This window comes from Pongo pygmaeus, chromosome 1 (genome assembly GCF_028885625.2).
Source record: "Pongo pygmaeus isolate AG05252 chromosome 1, NHGRI_mPonPyg2-v2.0_pri, whole genome shotgun sequence".
Taxonomy (NCBI): Eukaryota; Metazoa; Chordata; class Mammalia; order Primates; family Hominidae; genus Pongo; species Pongo pygmaeus.
Window position 1 is genome coordinate 82,387,716 of NC_072373.2, and position 19,612 is coordinate 82,407,327.

At 47.5% G+C, this 19,612-nt stretch overlaps 1 protein-coding gene across 1 annotated transcript in view; it reads right to left on the reverse strand.

Moving 5' to 3' along the window:
* Positions 1 to 724: 724 nt before the first annotated feature.
* RCSD1 (RCSD domain containing 1) overlaps positions 725 to 19,612 on the reverse strand; it is a 74,809-nt gene continuing 55,921 nt past the window's right edge. The window contains exons 4-7 of the mRNA XM_054442694.2: positions 16,762 to 16,833; positions 12,573 to 12,776; positions 9,004 to 9,747; positions 725 to 2,298 (exon numbers count right to left, since the gene is read on the reverse strand). Coding sequence (XP_054298669.1) covers positions 2,266 to 2,298; positions 9,004 to 9,747; positions 12,573 to 12,776; positions 16,762 to 16,833 — 1,053 coding nt within the window. The 3' untranslated portion in view covers positions 725 to 2,265. The remainder of the gene's footprint in view (positions 2,299 to 9,003; positions 9,748 to 12,572; positions 12,777 to 16,761; positions 16,834 to 19,612) is intronic.

Genomic DNA, 19,612 nt, shown 5'->3' on the forward strand with positions numbered 1-19,612 from the left:
TTATGGAAGCCTGAAAGAAACAAGGTCTTCCTGGCCTGTTAATAACTTTATGCTACCTAAGACACAGATGAATGTCTTTAATCCCAAATTTAGAAGTTCCAGTATCAACCATACAAATAAAACACCTGATCATGGTTGCTTCGAGAAAGGAGAGTTTTAAGCAGTGGGGCTGCAGCACCAACAAAAATCAGTCCCTGTACTTCATGAGTTCCCTGCCAAGAGCCCCCTTTATTAATGAACAAGCCCTGGGAATGGGGCCTCTATTTTTTTCACAAAATACACCAAATAATGTGACTAACAGGAGACTTGGGGGATAGAAAGGTATTTTGATGCCCACAAGCATGGTCCCGCAATGTCACATTCTTGTCATTTTTACTGCCCCTTTCTCATCTGCTCCTATGTTTAGACCCTCCAGAAGAAAAATGCAGTTTCATTTTTCATATCTAAATCCCATACTTTCTGTTCCATGCCTTCCTCAAGTAAAGAAAAGTGGCCCTTTTCATCACACACTCACAATCATGCACATATTCACAAAGTACTTGCCCAGATAGTGCATGTGTATAAACAACCCAAAGACATATATAAATAAAACCAAGTATTGTTTAGGGGTAGACTTCTCTGTCAATAAATGGATAGTAGCTAGATTGATAGGAAGCTAGCCAGCTAGATAGATAGACAGACAAGTTTATAGATCTCAAAATAATTGACACACACATCTCCCAAATTCTGCTAATATCCAAAGTTTATCATAGCTATGACAATATCAGTCCCAACCAGGTTACAAGTTTGTTACAAATTACAAACTACTTAAAAACAGTTTTGAAAAAAAATATATCCCAAATATTAACACTAAACACTACCCTGGAGTTAGAAAAACTGTAAATGGGATGAGGAAACTGAGGTACCAGTGGTGACATAAGGCCTTTTTGTCTGAGAGACTGTTTTCTGAAGTCAGCATAGGATGTAGTCTAACAGACCTCCAGAAGAATAATTCTTCCAACTACCAAATCAGCACATTGAGACATTAAAATACTCAAATCAGAATAAGGACCGACCCTAAGTTTAAATGTGTATTTGGATTAACATTTTTCAGCAGGAGTGCATGAAGAGGGGAGAGGATATAAGTCAAAGACTGGGTAGTCAGGCCCCCTGTCCCTTGCAGAACCCCCTATACTCACCAAACAGAATATTAAGGCAAGAGCTACCCAATGAGAAGAGACTACAGACCACAACTCACTCCTCCTGTGTTGGGCAGAAGAACCTGGGCTGTTGAGTCAAGAAAAGCTTCCCAGGGAAACTAAGAAAAATGTTGTAATTATGTAGCTTGCACAAGATGGCACTCAAGGCACCTCCCAGGAAACATCTAATCCATGCTCAAGGATTCTGGAAATGCAAATTCAGCCTCACAGGATCAATCGGAGAGCCGGCATTATTCAGGTATCACTGCTTTTCTTTCAGGAGGAGATGCAACGCAGGACATGAAACCTCCTGCTGTTCTGCCTCTCCATGGCAGTTCTCCACATTCTCAAGGGTGGGAGAAAGGAGTGAGCTGAGCCAGCGACCTCCCATGGTGGTCACCAACTGGAAAACCACAGGGCAGGAAAAGCTCCTGCGAATGGAGCACTTTTTTTTTTTTTTTTTTAATGTTTCAATCATTATCTCTTCTAGTCCAATGTTTTAAAGACTGGTTGGCCACTTCAAATTCGGATCAAGTTGAAAAGTTGTCTCTAGGGTTTTGATACAATTTAGGGTTTTCTGTAACTTACAGGATTTCTATTTTATGTTTATGGCCACCTAAAATTAGTTTTTAACTGATATTTGAGAACCGTAAACACTTTAGAACAATAAAAGGGAACTTTACCCAAGCAAAATCTGATCAGCTAAATTAGAGCTCAGTTTGGAGGTCGGCTGCAGGGATAGGTGGGTGTGGATAGCATCCAGGGCTCCACAGGCTGACCAGTGCCCCTGGGGACTCATAGCCACAGTACATTGTTTTAAGTAAGTTGTTGTTGTTTAACCAAGTCCATCAAATGACATAAACTCAAGCTGATAAAAGTCTGCTGCCCTCAGATTCAGTCTCCATCTGCAAGGGAACATTTGATGTGGAGGCCAGGAAACAATCCACCCTGTGTCTTCAGGCTGACTCCAGACACTCAGCATATTCTAGCTCTGCAATGGCTTCGTCTGCTGCTGCTACAACTGTTGCTGCTACTTGCAAAGGGATGTGTCCAGCAACTTTATCACTGGGGCACAATGAGCTGTTCTTCACATTTTAGTGTCCTGTACAGAAGTGTCATCCTGTGAACAGGGGAGGAAAGAATTAATTAGGAAAATGGTGAGGAAATCCTGACACTCAGCATCCCTCCTTGGGGATGCTGGATCAGGCAATAATAGTAACAGTAGGGGTAATAGTAAGAATGATAGTCATAAGAATGCTATGTGCCCGACTTAGTTTTTTTTTTTTTTAATGCATTGACTTATTTAATCCTCACAAAAGCAATATGAGGTAGGTACTTTTATTAACTCTGTCACAGGTGAGGCAATGAAGGCACAGAGAGGTTATTTCCCCTAGGTCACACAGCTAGTAAGTGGTGAAGTCAGGATTTTAACCCAGGGATCAGAGCTTGAGTTGTCAAGTACTAAGTGACCCTGCCTACCTCTTGATGCCTGAGTTCCCTCTATCTTGGCCTCTTACCTATTCACTCATTCCCATTCAATGTGCTCTCCTGAAACACTGCTCAAGATTCTTAGGCAGCATACAAATGGAAAAAGGACAGAAAGAGTTGAAAATAAAAGACTAATACTTGAGTAAAAGGACAGTAAAGTAGCTATTTATTCAACAGTCATTCCGAAGGTATTACTTTGAGATCCTTCTGTGCTAGGAGCTGTACCAGGACTCCAGCCTCGTCCCCATCAGTTCTTTAGCTGAGAAATGGAAACATTTGGGAATGTAACCACAGTACAAGGTGGGGTGTGATGTGGACCATCCTAATGGATTATACTGAGCAGGGGGGCATTTGTCCTCAGAGCAATCAGAAAAGGCCTGTGGAGGGGAAGATAGAGGAGTGGTGAGAGGACTTCCAGGTACCAGTGAGGGCTGGGTTAAAGTGGGCTGCAGGCAATTTCAGCCCACAGTGCAGGCATTTGGGCAAAGAGGCTGTGGGAGTGGGTGAGGAGATGCCTTGCCTACTGCAGAATGGTGGAGGGTGCAGGCTGGCTGGAGCCCCGGCCCCACTATTGGGGAGCATGGAGACAGTGAAGGTTAGGCATGTGGCAAAGCCCAGCCCATGGAGGAGCATGAACTCCATTTTCCAATGGGCAGTATCAAAGGGGTTGGGATAGGGGAGCAGACAACCTATGGTATTTATAGGAAGAGGAATTGGCAATGATGTGTAGGGTGAGTCTGGAGACCAGGAATTCTGTTAGGAATGAGTTGTGATTGTAGAGATAGAAAAGAAAGGCTAGCACTGGTATCATCATAGAGATGGGGTTGTGCCATGTTGCCCAGGCTGGTCTCCAGCTCCTGGGCTCCAGCGATCCTCGTGCCTCGGCCTCCTAAAATAGTGGGATCACAGGTGTGAGGCACTGTGCCTGGCCACAATTCCATTATTGATTGAGCTCCCACAAAGCGCTGGTCATGCTCGGGGCTGAGGAGGATCAAGGAGGAGCGGAGGGTGGGAAAGGGGAGAAGGAGGAGAGACAGAGTGATCTCTGGCAAGGACAGTTAATGTGTCTGAGGGATGATTGAGGTGGGAATGCAGGGAGTGTGTCCCCAAAAGAACTGAGAAGAAATAGGGCCAAGAACTGAGTCTGTTGACCTGCCAGTTAACCAGGAGGGAGAAGAAAGAAAGAAAAATGTTAACACTACAAAGTCACAAAGGTAGGGGATTCTCAAGAGAAGGATGTATTTCATCAGCTCAGGGAGAAAAGAATTTCAAATCAAATGTTGAGAAACCAAGGGGAATGACTTGGAAAGCAATTGAATCAGGCAATTAAGAAGTCAGCACTTATTGTTAATACAGCAAAGTCTCAGATTTGATGTCCAAACATTTCGAATGTCTTTGTTTGGGTAAGTTAGTCTCTGGCATAGCTGAGTGCCCTACACAATACTGGATACAAAATGAGTGTTTGAGAAACACTTGATAAATTTTTACTTATTTATTTATTTATTTAATTTATTTTTAGACAGAGTCTCTGTCACCCAGGCTGGAGTGAAGTGGCTCGATCTCAGCTCACTGCAACCTCCACCTGCTGGGTTCAAGCGATTCTCCTGCCTCAGCCTCCCGAGTAGCTGGGATTACAGGCACGCACCACCACCCCCGGCTAATTTTTGTATTTTTAGTAGAGACAAGGTTTCACCATGTTGGCCAGGCTGATCTTGAACTCTTGACCTCAAGTGATCTGCCTGCCTCAGCCTCCCAAAGTGCTGTGATTACAAGCTTGAGCCACCGAGCCCGGATAACACTTGCTAAATTTATTTGAAGTATTAGAGTTGTATCTGATTCTGTGCCCTCTTTCCAGGGCGACCTTTCCTTATAAACAGAATCCTAAGTGCAGTGACTTGATACGTCCAGCTTGCCTATGACTGAAATCCCCAGGATGGCTCCTTCTTTCAGTATGATATGTTAAAACACTTGTGAGGGGCAACCTAACAGTAAGGTGACCCTTTATAGTGCTTTCACACATCTGATGCCTTTGGCATACTTTTGGAACTTTCCCCTGTTTTCTCTCGAAGAACAAATTGCTCCAGCCTTTGTGCTTCACATAGCACCCTTCTAGGGCAGAATCCCATTTATTCTTCTGCCTTGTCGTTATTTGTTTATGCCTCTGTCTTTTTCACTTTTGACTCCAAGTATCTCACATAGTGGTAGGGATAACGGGTGCTTGTTAAATGCTGATTGCATGAATGCAACCATAATTAGTTTGTCTGATCAATCTATTTCTACCAACAGAGGAACAAGATGAGAATTAGGTTAGGGGGTTAGAAAACTGCTTAGAGATGTGTGCTGCCTCTAGGGGATCCAGGAAAGACCTGGGACAGACATGGGTGCCTGAAGAAGCCCGTAACTCAAGGGGTCAACCTTGTAATTGTTCTTACTGATGATTCCTTTTGCACTAGTGACTCAGGCATTTTGATTCTGACCTTGACCTGGTTTAAGAGGAACAGGGAGGACTGGAGACAGTGCCGTCTTCCAGATTAAACAAATTATGCACACGTGCACAGGTGCTTTGTAAGCAGTTTATTCTGATGATTGGGCAGGTGCCTAATATATCAACATTGACTGAGCTCTGTGACCGTGGACAACTCCTGTCCTCTCTTGGAGCCTTGGTTTCTTTCTCTCTCTAAACTAGGCTGGGCATGGTGGCTCCCTCCTGTAATCCCAGCACTTTGGGAGGCTGAGGTGGGCAGATCACTTGAGGTCAGGAGTTTAAGACCAGCCTCCCAGTATGGTGAAAACTTGTCTCTACTAAAAATACAAAAAATAGCCTGGCATGGTGGTGCAGGTTTGTAATCCCAGCTACTTGGGAGGCTGAGGCAGGAGAATCACTTGAACCTGGGAAGCAGAGTTTGCAGTGAGCTGAGATTGTGCCACTGCACTCCAGCCTGGGTGACAGAGCAAGACTCCATCTCAAAAAAAAAAAAAAAAAGAAACTAGGCAATTGGGTTAAGTGGTGTCAAAGGAAAAGCGTTCCTCTCATTCCATTCAGAGGTGGAAGTGGAGCTACTCTTTCTCCACCTGAGCTGCCTGTTTGGGAGGAGCGTGCTCTTGAGGTTGCTGGGCAGTCTCTTCCCCTGCCCAAGGCTCTGTTGGGAATATGGAAGTGGCAAGGCTTGAGAGATTACCAGTGAGCCTGTCCCAGAGCTCCTGGAGTTCCTGCCGGAAGACTTCTTCTACCTGAGACCTCCCTGAAACAGCCCTCTTCCCTACTAGCTTTTCAGCCAAAGTGACTTTTCAACCCTTCAGGATTGGAAGATGCTGTCAGTGAGATGGGGAGGTCTCTTGGCAAGGCAGGTGTCTCCTAACCTGAAAATAAGATGTTGCAACCACTGGCAGGTGACTACTTGGACCCAGTGACTTCATCCTCAAAAAGGACTAACAGGTTGGGGCATGTATTTGCCTTCTCTAGACCTGGTGGAATCTCTCAGTTCCAGAAGGTCCTAAAACTAAAGATTGCTTACTTAGAATGGAAAGTGTTTTTTTTTTTTTTTTTTTTTTTTGAGACGGAGTCTTGCTCTGTCACCCAGGCTGGAGTGCAGTGGCGCGATCTCCGCTCACTGCAAGCTCCGCCTCCCGGGTTCACGCCATTCTCCTGCCTCAGCCTCCTAAGTAGCTGGGACCACAGGTGCCCACAACCACGCCTGGCTAATTTTTTTTTGTATTTTTAGTAGAGATGGGGTTTCACTGTGTTATCCAGGATGGTCTCGATCTCCTGACCTCGTGATCCGCCCGCCTCGGCCTCCCAAAGTGCTGGGGTTACAGGTGTGAGCCACCACACCCGGCACTAGAATGGAAGGTGTTAAAGAAATCTGGAGCACCTCTGCCTAACAACTTAACCCAGGGGTCTCAGTCATACTTTATGAGTCTTTGGGACTCACACATTTTTCTCCCTGATCTAGAATGAGTGAGAATAATGTGAGGGCCCCAGGAGATCCCCTAAACACATCAATTCCTCTTATACCTGTACTTCTGTCATTAGAGATTATTTCTTTTGGGTCAGACAATTTTCTGTCTTCTTTTAAAATTCATTTATTCATTCAACAAAGATTTTTTAAAGAACCTACTATGTTCCAGGTTTTGTAGCAGGTGCTGGAGATGCAGTGAGGAAAAGGAGTAGAGAAATACAATTAAAAAATACAGAGGAGAATTTCAAATAGTGATGTGTTCTATGATAAAAGCAGAATCCTGGGAGAGAGTAACTGATGGGAGGAGGGAGGTCCGCTTAGACTGAGTGGCACAGACAGGCCTCAGTGAGAAGGGACCATCTGAGCTGAGTTCCGAGCCGTGGGTAAGAAGCGGCCCTGTAAGGATCAGAAGGAATGTCCCACGCACAGGAGACAGCAAGGATAGAGCTCTGAAGTGGGAATGAGCTTGCTGTATTTGAAGAACAAAAGACCTCAGCGTGGCTGGAGCACAGTGAGGGGGAGAGTCAGGGAGAGGTGGGTACATCCAATCCAAACCCATAGTACCTGTGAATTTGACCTTATTTGGAAAAAGGTTCTTTGCAGATGTAACTAAGAATCTCAAGACAAGATCATTCTGGATTTAGGGTGGACTCTACATCTAATGACTGACATCTTTACAAGGGGGAGGAGGCGGACTATGAGACACACAGTAACAGTGAAAGGCCATGTGATGGAGATGGAGGCAGAGACTGGAGTGGTGCATCTAGACGCCAAGAGATGCCATGAACTGCAGCAGCCACCAGGAACCAGAGGAGGCAAGGGAGAATTCCAAGGGTTGCAGGCAGCTGCCAGAACTTAGGGGAGAGGAACAGATTCTCCCTCAGAACTGCTAGAGGAAACCAACCCAGACAACAACTTAAGTTTGAAGGCCTGAACTGTACAACTGTAAGAAAGTATATTTCTATTGTTTTGAGCCTTATGGCGACCCTAATACAAGAGGTGAGTAATTTTAGCAAAGAGCAGTTGATCTAAAAAACAAACCAAACCTGCTGGTTGCTGTCCAGAGAATGGATTATATAGGCAAGGGGAAAAAAAAGTGGAAGCAGGAAGCCAGAAAAGAGGCTACTGTAAGGCTGGGCGTGGTGGCTCACACCTGTAATCCCCGCACTTCGGGAGGCCGAGGCAGGTGGATCACGAGGTCGGGAGATCGAGATCATCCTGGCTAACACGGTGAAACCCCGTCTCTACTAAAAATACAAAAAATTAGCCGGGCGTGGTGGTGGGCGCCTGTGGTCCCAGCTACTTGGGAGTCTGAGGCAGGAGAATGGCGTGAACTTGGGAGGCGGAGCTTGCAGTGAGCGGAGATTGCGCCACTGCACTCCAGCCTGGGCAACAGAGCGAGACTCCTTCTCAAAAAAAACAAAAACAAAAACAAAAAACAAACAAATAAAAAAAAAGAGGCTACTGTAGCAGGAAGCTGATAGTGGTGTGAGTAAATGAACGCATGAATGAATGAATGCACTAACAAAAGCGAAGGGGGAAACAATTGTGGGTGACTGACTTGATGAGATTGTTAGGGACTCTGCAGAGCTGGTTCTGCTCTTAAAGCATAGATAGGTGAGCTCAAGATAGGCTTCCTGGGAGCTGGTGGGGAGCAGACAGGTGTGGGGGAAAGGGCCAGTAAGTGCAGGCCCGGGCAGGAAGGCAGGGAGTCACCCCGTCCTCCTCATGTGCAGCAGATGCCCAATTCCTGAGAGAGTGAACGTCCCAACATCACATGCAGCCTCTTTCTCTGAGGGCCAACTCAAATGCTACCTTGGCCCTGAAGCATCCCCAACTTTTTGTCCCATCCACACACAAATTGTTTCTGCTACCCTTGCACTTTGGGCTTCCCTAGGAATGCCCCCTGTCCACTGCCCTATTCCACCTTGTTCATGCACGTGAAAGAGCTGCTGGTCTCATGTGCTAAACTGAGATGATTTTTAGAAAGGAGCTCCCCTTTCTTTTTCATCTCTGGATCCCCCGCAGCAGCACGCCCAGGCTCCTGCACTCAGCAGACTTCCATAGATGCTTGCAGGCCTCAGTTACTGAGCCGTGCCAAGGCTCGGTCACTCTACACACACCCAGAAGCTTGCCAGAACTCCAAGTCAGCGAGAAGTTGGCAAGAGCAGAAGACACACTTCCCCTTTGTGTCCTTTTGTCCCCTCAGCCTCAGCGACAGCCTTTCTCCAACCAGTTGGCACGAGGCAGGAGCCTGGCACCTTTGTTTCTGCATATTGAACTGATTTATGAAGGGACTGTATGGAACAGGACATGTGACAGAGGCACACACTGGCCCTGGCACTGCCTTCTGTGTGTGAATGAGCCAGGCCACCTACCTCCGGTTTGGGGACTGCTGGCTCGCTCTGGACCTCACTGCTGGTCTCCAGCTGGGCAGGGCTGGTCTGGGAGCTGCAGCCTGGCTCGAGCACTGCCTCCTCCTGTTGTTTTTCCTTGCCTTTTTCCTGCTTGGGGACATCTCCGCCCTTCACTCCTCCAGGGGGACTATGGGGGGTCTCCTTCCCTGCAGCTCCCTCCTCCACCTTCTTTGTTTCTTGGCTCTCATGTTCAGGTCCTGCCTCTTCATTTTGCACCCTCTCCCCCTTCACCTCTGTAGCCTTTTCCATCTCTGCTTCCTCTCCAGCTGGCTTTTCCTCCCTGGGGCTCCCACACCTATTTTCTTCCTCTGGGCCAGAGGTCTGGAGTGCTTCCGGGGCCTCCTCTTGGGCCGGGTGCTGGCCGTCCACCTCCTCTGAACTCCGCCTGGCCTTTTCACCGTTCTTGGCTTCCTCTGTGGCCCTGTCCTCCTCCTGCTTCTCGTTCCTGCTGGGTGACCTCCTCAGAGGAGGCTTTTCAGCAGGTCCCAGGGTTCTCACTCCCTCTCCTGCTGCTCTCTCACTGGACGAAGGGGATCCTGGGGCCTTGCTCTTAGATGGCAACATCTCATCCCCATCCTCTTCTTTAGCACCGTTCTGCTGAGATGACTCCGCCGCCCTGAAATCTCCAAGTTCCCCACAGTCTGACTGTGACCTTCGGAATCGCCTGGAGGGAGGGCGCCTTTTGATTGAGCCCCTCGTCCGCACCTAGAAGAAAGTGTTAAGAAAAATTATCCAAAAACTTTTAATAAGAAAAAATTATCCAAAAAAAAAAGGCCAAGAGAAGGACTGTATGCACTTTCAGTGTTAGTCTGGTGCATTGCTTCACAAGTCCACGCAAGGACTATTTAATTTTCCAGGAGAACGAATCATTGTTTGCTATTTATTATAGGTTAGAGTCGTGTAGGATTGTGAGATCACATGGTGACCTGCAGACTTTTATTTTGTGAAGATGCAAATGCTTTTCATTCAGTAAAAAACAAAAACAAAAACTCATGATTTTATTGCACTGTAAAACATTGACCAGTTTGGTGTCTAATTTGGCAATTTTATCCTGACACTTAAAAAAAAAATTGTTGCCGGGCATGGTGGCTCACACATGTAATCCAGCACTTTGGGAGGCTGAGGCAGGAGGATTGCTTGAGCTCAGGAGTTCAAGGTCAGCCTGGGCAACATAGCGAGACTCCGTCTCTACTGAAAGTAAGAAAAATTAGCTGGGCGTGCTGGTGCATGCCTGTGGTCCCAGCTACTTGGGAGGCTGAGATGGGAATATAGCTTGAGCCTGGGAGATTGAGGCTGCAGTGAGCTGTCATCACATCACGGCACTTCAGCCTGGGCAACACAGAAAGACCCTGCATAAAAAAAAAAAAAAAGAAATTGTCTAATTGTCTATAAATAACCAGTTCTTCAAATGCTGTTTGAGTAAGTTTTACCATCTTACAAGTTTCCTCATAAATTGACATATTGAATAAAATCTCTCTCTATTTTGCATAAGAGTCAGACTTTTATCTTGTGAAGATGCAAAATGCTTTCCATTCAGTAAAAAAGATAACTTATGATTTTATTGCACTGTAAAATTTTGAAAAATTTGAAAATTGTACTTTTGAAAATTATACTTTGACAAAGATGAATTGCACTGAGAAGAGGGTTAGAGACCTGCTGATGGCCAGGCCCTGGTGCAGGGACCTCTGGGGTGCTGAGCTGGAGACCTGGTGACCAGCTTCCTCTCTTGCCTAACTCTGCCCTTCCCGTCCCCCATGAAGCTGGCTGATACTGGGAAACCTGAGCAGCCAGATTCCTTTGCTTCTAGAACTCAGGTCCACCACTGTCAGAAGCTGTTTCTCAGGAGTACCAGCAGAGCTGCCTGAAGGTGATCTCTCTGGGAAGCATGTGAATCTCAGAATCAGGCCTCTTCTCAGCTCATCAGCCTTAGTCAAAGGTGCAATGGAAATGTTCACATCAGATACCCTACCTACTAGAGTGATGCATCCTTTAAAAATCAGTATGTAAGTGGGCTGGGCGTGGTGGTGCACGCCTGTAATCCTTGCACTTTGGGAGGCATAGGCCAGCAGATCACTTGAGCCCAGGAGCTGCAGGAGCCTGGTTGAAGACATGGCAAAACCCTGTCTCTACAAAAAATACGAAACAAGGCGTGGTGGTGCATGCCTGTAGTCCTAGCTACTAGGAGGCTTGCCTGAGCCCAGGAGGTGGGGGTTGCAATGAGTCAATATCGCACCACTGCACTCCAGCCTGGGTGACAAGAGGAAGACCCTGCCTCAAAAAAAAAAAAAAAAAATTAGTATGTAAAATAAATTTTTGTAAATGTTATTTTCCCACTGATTTACATTTTGGTATTCATCAATCCTAGTTCCCCATCTAAGAAGTATGGAATGAATACTTGGTTTATCAGGGCCTCCCAAGCCCTTTCCTGAGACCATGATTGGGCCAGCTCTGGAAGGTATCAAGGCCCCAGCCCTCATGACCAGCAGGGTTCCAAAATAACTTCCCCTTGCTGCTGTCAGAAGGCTGAAGCCTCCAGGCATTATGACGAGGCAGCAGCTCCTCCCTCCCTGCCTCACGCTGTGAGAAGATGCGGCTCTCTCTGAAGGTTCCTCTCTGCCTTCAGGGGTCTCCATCACCCTGGCTGGGGGACTTCCACTCTGGCCCTAGCTGGCAGGCTCAAGCCTGCCTGAACCCCTCCTTACCACTAGCTTATTTCCTTGAGTCCTCCCTGTTTTTACACATTTGACTTTTTTTTTTTGCTAGCTGGACTTCCTAGAATGGCCTAGAAGATCTCATTTCTCCATCATTAATTTTAAAGCCACACCCATTTAGCATTCCCTGGCACCAGACCCCCGGAAGTCTTGGGCCCTGCTTGGCCCTGGCCCACATTTGTTGGCTACCTGCTTGGCCCCTATCTCTGATCCTTACCTCCTCCCAGCAGGGCCAGGGATGTGATGAAAGCTCACACAGAGGACCAGGTTGCATCTGTAGAAATGCACCCTGCCATGTCATTTTTGCAAAGGGAACAGTTTGGATGTTCTTTAACTGGGGCAAGCTGCAGGAAGAATGATTTGAGTCCGCACTGGGACACTTAGGACTATTCACACCAGGCCAGACAGGACGTTTTGGAGTTCTAGGGATGCTGCCCAGCATTCTGTGCAAATCACTGATCAGGCCTTTAGCTTTTGCGTTCAGCTTTTGACATTAATGAACTATGCAGCTAGGATCAGTCCTGAATTTCCATACCTTTCTCCACAAAGGAGAGAGCACGCCATCCCCCAGGCTTGTCTTGGGGTTGAATGGCACAGTTACAGCGAGGGGAGATGAGCCAGTCAGTCGAGGAAGAAGGTGATCCTAGTTCAGGAATCACTTGCAAAGGAGAGGAAAAATTTCACTTGGGTTAACACGCAGCTCTGACGGTAACTCCGAATGTTTCCTCCTTTCTCCAGGACAACAGGGTAGAGAAAATTCAGGGGTGCCAGTGCCCACATTTCCACAGACACACTGCCATAACTGGAGCTAGAATTTACCTTGTTGTAACAGGGCAGATGACTGCCTTCAGGGGGCTGGTCGAAGCTGACAGGCACCTCCTCTGCCTCGCTGGGCCGAGATCGCACACCAGGGCTGCTGGGGGTAGAAGGTGGGCTGTGAAATGGTGACACCATGGCCTTGAGTCCAGGACTCTTGGGTGAAGCCCCAGGCAGCAGAGCAGCTGGGTCAAAGGTTAAATTGGCCTGTCAAGAAAAGATGAACAATTTCAAATAGGACTAGGGAGAAGATGAGAGCCTCTACTTTAGCTTGCTGGTTACCTGGCCTCAGGCCTGGTTGAGACTAGGTAACACCAGGCTTTTCATGCTACTTCCCAACCCATTATCCACTGTCCCATTATGGCCTGCTCTTGGCAGCATTGCCTACTCTATCCTCCTTCTGCTACCTGGCTTGCCACAGGCTGCATTCCAAAATGCTCAGCCAGCACTGACAAGGATCCAACAAAAATGTCCCGGAACAAGCTCAACTTATCAACAAAGTGGCAAAGCAGCAACTGCCAGGAGCACCTGTGGCACCAGGATCTCACAGGAAGTCAGGCTCTGTGATCGCCTCCTCATCAGAGTCAATTGTACTCACTCCCACTGGATGCCTACTATTGCCGGGCACGTGTAGCTGTGTCCTCCACAGCAACCCCACACATTCAGCTTTGTTCTCATTGCACAATCAAGAAAGTGGCTAAGGGATCTGCCCTGAGATTCACACCGGGTCTGATTCTCCCTCAGCCTCCAGGTATCAGGTTCCCTCTTAATAGACGGCAGAGTGGTGGACACAGTGGGCCACTGAGCTCCAGGAAGAAGGCAGCAGGACACACCATAGTATGAACCACCACTTGGGGTATCAAGCTACAGGTGTGACCTGATCAAAATGAAAGGCAGCCAAATGGGAGAGTCACCCAAAGGTAACAAAAGCCTCAGGGAGTCTTGAGTTTGGTTGGGGAGGAGGCAGGTGGTCCCAGATACCTGAAGGAGTTCAAGGGGAGAAAGTGCGAGAGAGTCTGATCCTCTTTAAGGCCATCTAGGGTGCTTCTCCTGCCCTCTGCATTCCCAAATCACCACAGAGCTGCGTCCTGCAGACTCTGTGGCAGTGCCGAGCCAGGAGACAGAGCCGCTTTGAGACTTCACAGAGAAGGGATGGAGTGTGAGGGGCAGACGGTGCAATGGGAAGTACATGGGTTTTCCATACCGACAGATCTGACTTTAAATACTGGATCTTTCACTTAATAGCAGTGTGACCTTCAGGCCTTCAGCAAGTCCAACAGCCTTTCTGAATCTCAGATTCTTTGTCTGTCCAAACCTTTTGGCCTGACTTCCAAAGTCTTTTCTATCTGGTCCCTGTGTACTCTCTCCTACCCCACACTCACACCCTCTCCCTCCCGGCTCCCCTTGGCCACCTTCCCACCTCCCACCAGCCAGACTCTGCTGTCCTGGAGAACTCCTACGTATACTTTAGGACTTGCAGACTTGAAAGCATTGCACACATTTAGAAGGGTGTTAGTGTTTTCATTGTGATCTTAAGAAAGAAGGTATCATACAGACAAGACTGAGTCATGGTAAGAGTTCAATATATAAAATATGAAAGTTAAACAGCATACTAGCCCCAGCCATGTCAAAAAGCAGCATATGAAGCTGGGTGCAGTGGTGTGTGCCTGTAATCCCTGCTACACAGGAGGCTGAGGTGGGAGGATTGCTTGAGCCCAGGAGTTTGAGACTTTGAGTCCATCCAGGGCAACAAAGCAAGACCCTGTCTCAAAAAAAAAAAAAAAAAAAAAAAGCAGCATATGGGGGGTACCCAGGGGAGGATTTGGAGCATAGTTGCTGTGCAGGTTGATATGCTGGCATGGCTGAGAGGGCTTCATGGCAGAGGGGGTTCACTGGACCTTAAAGGAAATGCTCTTCTCTAAATTTCAAGCAGAGAAATTCCCTCTGTAAGACTGCTTGCAAATAAAATGGACGTTGATAGTCAGCAGAAAAGTTGAATTGTGAATTTTGGGCTATCCTAAAAAAGAAAATCCCCAGTTCATAATTCATTCAGTAGAATAGTTAGAAGAAAATCTAGCTGGCGATGCATTTCTTAGCTGTTTCTCCCACATATTCCCAACAAAGAAAGGTTCCTGTGGGATTTGGCTAAGTTGTCGTTCTATTGCTGACAATCTTAATGAGATTGAACAACCAGACATCCAAACCACATTCTCAAGTTGTTGTGTTTCCCCAAAAGACTCATTAATGACTAGAAAAAGGAATGGGTCCAAAACTACAGGGTACAGAACATTTGGTAACTGGTTTCTGGTACTTGAATGAGGGGTAGGGTGGGCTACAGGGAGGCAGAGATAGGAGTCTGGGGCTACATCCCTCAGCTGGATGCTAGGAGGGGTGCTGGAGTTCTGGGATCCCTTCTGAGAAACCCCTGTTACTTATTTAGCAGCCCTGCAGCCTCCTGGAGTGACAGGTAGCACCACCCTATTCTTGCAGCTGGGTGGAATCAGGGCTTCTCAGTTTGAATTAAATTTCAGGTAGACACTGCAGAGCCCTCCCCACCCTCCACAGGGTAGGCTTATGGCCAGAAACCAGAGATGCTTGCCTTAACCCCCAATCAGGCTGGGATCCAAATCCCTAGGCTCTCCTATGGCTGGGAACTACAGAGGCTGTGGCTATTCGTCTTGACACCTCTGATGCCTTCAGAATGAAGTTGGTGAGCCAGGGCTCTTAGCTGGGCCTGGATGGGAGGTATGGTGCACAAGAGCCTTGTTCCTTCTCCTGGGTGGCTGGACAGAGGGTGGGGTGAAAACAGGAGCCTCTCCTACAGCCCCCACCTGGACATAACATGCCTACCTTTCCTCTGCACTTTAGCTTCTGTCATTCCCCAACGGGGAACATCTTCCTCCCTCCTTTTCAGCCACCCATCCCTTAAGGATGGGCTAAGGACATAGGTGTTTCATAAAACATTCATTAATTACTCTGGCCCACTCCACTCTCTTCTTGCTCTGAAATTCTAGAATGGTGAGTCTCACCTGGGATCAGGGGTAGGAGACGATTTTGCCCCCAGGGTACATTTGACAATGCCTAGAGACATTTTTCATTGTCACAACTTGTTGGAGAGTGCTAGTGGCATCAGTGGGTAGGACCAGGGATGCTGCTAAACATCTTGCAGTTCACGAGACAGCCCCTGCAACAACGCTATCCAGCTCGAGTAATGCCAAGGCTGAGAAACCCTGGTCTTGAGCAGCAGGAGCTGGGCAGTGACCTGCAGTAGAGATCTCTGGCGTTAGCTCCTTTTATTATATCACCTGTGAAAGCTCTGTCTCCACAAGACTGTGAGCTCAGGGCCAGTGTCTCCTGCTTAATTATAGTCCCAGGGAGCCAGCCAGCCCTGGGCATGGTAGGCGAGGGCTCTGGGCACACAGGGTTACTGGTGGAGAGGTTGGACAGGATGCTTCCCAAACAACAAATTTGTCCATACTGGTGCAGGGTGCAGCAGCTGAACACCAGCCCTGTGCAGGGCTGAAATGGTTTGTGGCTACATTCAGGCCTTGGGAGAGAGGGCTTGGCTATTTCAGAAGTGTTTATTGCAACTATGGTGTCCTTTCCTGTAAGACTCTTTTTTTTTTTCTTTTCATTTTTGAAGACAGGAGTTTGCTCTGTTACTCAGGCTGGAGTGTAGTGAAGCGACCTCAGCTCAATGCAGCCTCAACCTCCTGGGCCCAAGCGATCCTCCTACCTAGGCCTTCAGAGTAGCTGGGACTACAGGTGCACATCACCATGCCTGACTAATTTTAAAATTTTTTGTAGAGATGGTGTCTCACTATGTTGCCCAGGCTGGTCTTGAACTCCTGGGCTCAAGTGATCCTCCAGCCTCAGCCTCCCAAAGTGCTGGGATTATAGGGGTGAGCCCAGTCCCATACAGACTCTTGAGGCATCCTGTTGTCCATCAACCCCCACACTAAATGTCAAATACATGAGCTTGTGCTTGATGTGGTCCTTATGTTAGTTCTTTTCCCTCAGGCAGGGCTGTGAGATCCTTATCGTTTACTGCAATTTGATCACTGGCTGATTACTGGGGCCAATTATCCAGGTGACACATAGGCTACCCCTATGAGCCTCAAAGTCATGCAAATTTTGGATAAGAAGTGGAGTTAGATAAAAGGTAGCAATAGACAATGAATTCTGCACTTACCTGAAGCTTCTCAATCAGAGGCGAGCTCTTGACCTTGAATTTAGGAGGGTGGCTCGCATTGGGTGGTGATTTCTATGGAGCAAATCAACCAAAACAACCAGATAAGTAAGGTGAGGAAAGTGGGGTTCTGGTTGGAACCCAAAAGCAACAGGCAGAAGGAGAAGAGAAGTTGGTGTTGCCACTTTCTCATTAGTTCAGCAGCCCACATACCTCATTAGGGCCTGGGCAAGGTGAGCTTTCCCCCTCCCTCCCCATCCCACCACAGCAAGGTCTTTGAATCAGAATCAGAGAAGATTCTGAGATATTTATAATGTGAGATGATTGTATTTTAGTGATGGAAGGAGGGAGGCTCACTCAACTGAACTCCTCGTGATCTGTTTACAGCCCAACACTAAGGGAGAGCATGGGCTGGACTTACAGGATCCCCACTCCTTCTAATTCTAGTTTTGGCAGGAGCCAGATGATGCCCTTGGCCTCAGCCTCCTCTACCAAGATGCAGCCGGGCGGGAATAAATGATTCTAAGGACTCCTGCTGCCTCTGCCTCCATGTGTCTTCACTGTCGGGTATGTTCCTATAGCAGTCTTTCAAGGAGCTTTTTATCTAGGATGAGTATAAAGAGCTTCCAGCCCCAGTGGAAGTGCCCTTGGTTTCTGTGCTTTACAAGGAAATTTCACATGGGCTGGGGTTTTCAGAGAAACTTTTAGAAACTGCAGCAACAATTTTGCTGATAAAGCTGACTTCAAGTAATATTATTTCTTCTCTTCCCCAGCTGACCACTGATTTCTGAAGTCTGTGGAAATTCAGTGGACCCTGCCCCTTAACCACAGTACAGCACTGGGGACCCAGCTGATGCTCCATAAAACCCTATTGATTTGAATTGCAAAGCAGAAAGAATCCAAAAAGCCTCTAGTGCAGTTCCTGGAAACGACAGCAGGTGGCATCATTTCCTTTGCGGTTTAACAAGGGGCTTCAGGCAAGTGGCTGAGATTAACAATCCGGTGGAGAAAAACCAGCCTTCCATCCCTATATATGTATATATATAGCTGTATTTACATGAAATTATTACCACGTCTAGAAACTACGGACTAATTTCCAGATGGGAATGCTTTTCAGCCTTTTCTGAGTAGAGGAGGCAGGATCTGTGGCTGCATTAAACACCCCTTTGGCTGGTTCTTCCAGAGAGGAGTAACTCTTGGTCACCCTGCCATCAGGAGGGGCCCTGCAGTCAGCAGGTGCTGTCAGGCGGCTGACCCCACTGTCTCAGACCTGAGCAAGCATAGCGGGGCAGGGATAAAATGACCCTTCCTGGCACTGTGCATTGGGAACCGAGGGGTAGCCTGACTGGGGCCCTCCCTGCAGGCCCCCAAGGTTTCCAGCATTAGAGCATTCTGCAGGCTGAGTTACAGGAGTATGGAAGGAGAAATGTGGACAGCAGCCTCCAATTAGCCCTGCCAGACAAAGCAGGCTGCTCATTTTATTTCTATGTGAATTTCTTTCTTTCTTTTTTTTTTTTTTTTTGAGACGGAGTCTTGCTTTGTCACCCAGGCTGGAGTGCAGTGGCTCGATCTTGGCTCACTGCAAGCTCTGCCTCCGGGGTTCACGCCATTCTCCTGCCTCAGCCTCCCGAGTAGCTGGGACTATAGGCGCCCGCCACCACGCCTGGCTAATTTTTTGTATTTTTAGTAGAGATGAGGTTTCACCGTGTTAGCCAGGATGGTCTCAATCTCCTGACCTCGTGATCTGCCCACCTCAGCCTCCCAAAGTGCTGGGATTACAGGTGTGAGCCACTACGCCCTGCTTCTATGTGAATTTCAAGCCCACGAAAAGTCATTGATCCCTGGAGGTAGTGTCCTTTCAATGTGCGAGCAGCCTGTCACTCCAGGCAGGACTTTCTAAAATCCACCCTTGGACTTATCCAGCCCTTGGCCATTATAAGCCATTTAACTTCAGGGTGATGTGCCCCATGGGGTGAAACCTGTGAATGCATTTCCACAGAGCTGCCAGGATGGAGCTGTTTAACCCAATCACTAGCCTAACTCCCTCTGCTTTTACTCCAGGGGATGAAATTTCCCTAGCTAGCCTCCCTGATCTATCTGGTTAGTGTTTTTGTCCTCAATTTCACAAATAAGAAAACCGATTCGGTATGGTGCGGTGACTTCTCCTGGGCCAAGCCCAGGCTATCAGGGGGCAGCCTCACATTAAGCTCTGAGTGGCCATAACCTCAACCCATTGCACAGCAGCGGAGACACCGAGCCCAGAGGTTGAAGATTACAAGGAGACGTTGATCCTCTGGAAAGAGAAGTTGTTGGTATGTGTTTGGTCACAGCACTGGCTGATGACCCCATAAAGCCACAGAATCATATTGTTGGCACTTGAAGAGACCCAAGGAAAACCTCAGTGTTTTTAAACTGTGCTCCTTGGGGTTCTCGTCCAAGAATAAGACCCTTGGTCAGTGGGGAGAGAGTATTCTGAGAGCATTTGGGGCTCCAGGCCTCCCCTCCCCCATCTCACTTGACCTGGGGCAACGATGAGTTTCTGCTTTATCTTGTGGGCTTCTGCTTATAAGCCTTAGTTGACAAAAAGGCTTGAAAACCATTGATCTATTTCAGCTGTTTCACTTTATAGATGAGAAAATGTAGGTATTAAGTTGCTTGCCCAAGTTCACATAGGGCACCTAATGGCTATTGTCAGGATGCTGGTCCCCCAAAAAGAAGGGGAGAATAAAGAGGTTGTTGAAGTGGGATTCGGGAATGACATTGTCTTTGGCTTGCTTGCTGTATTTTGGGGTTGGCCTCCCAGGTGAGATGACAGAACATACAAATCCATTTCTGGCACAGACTATGACCACAG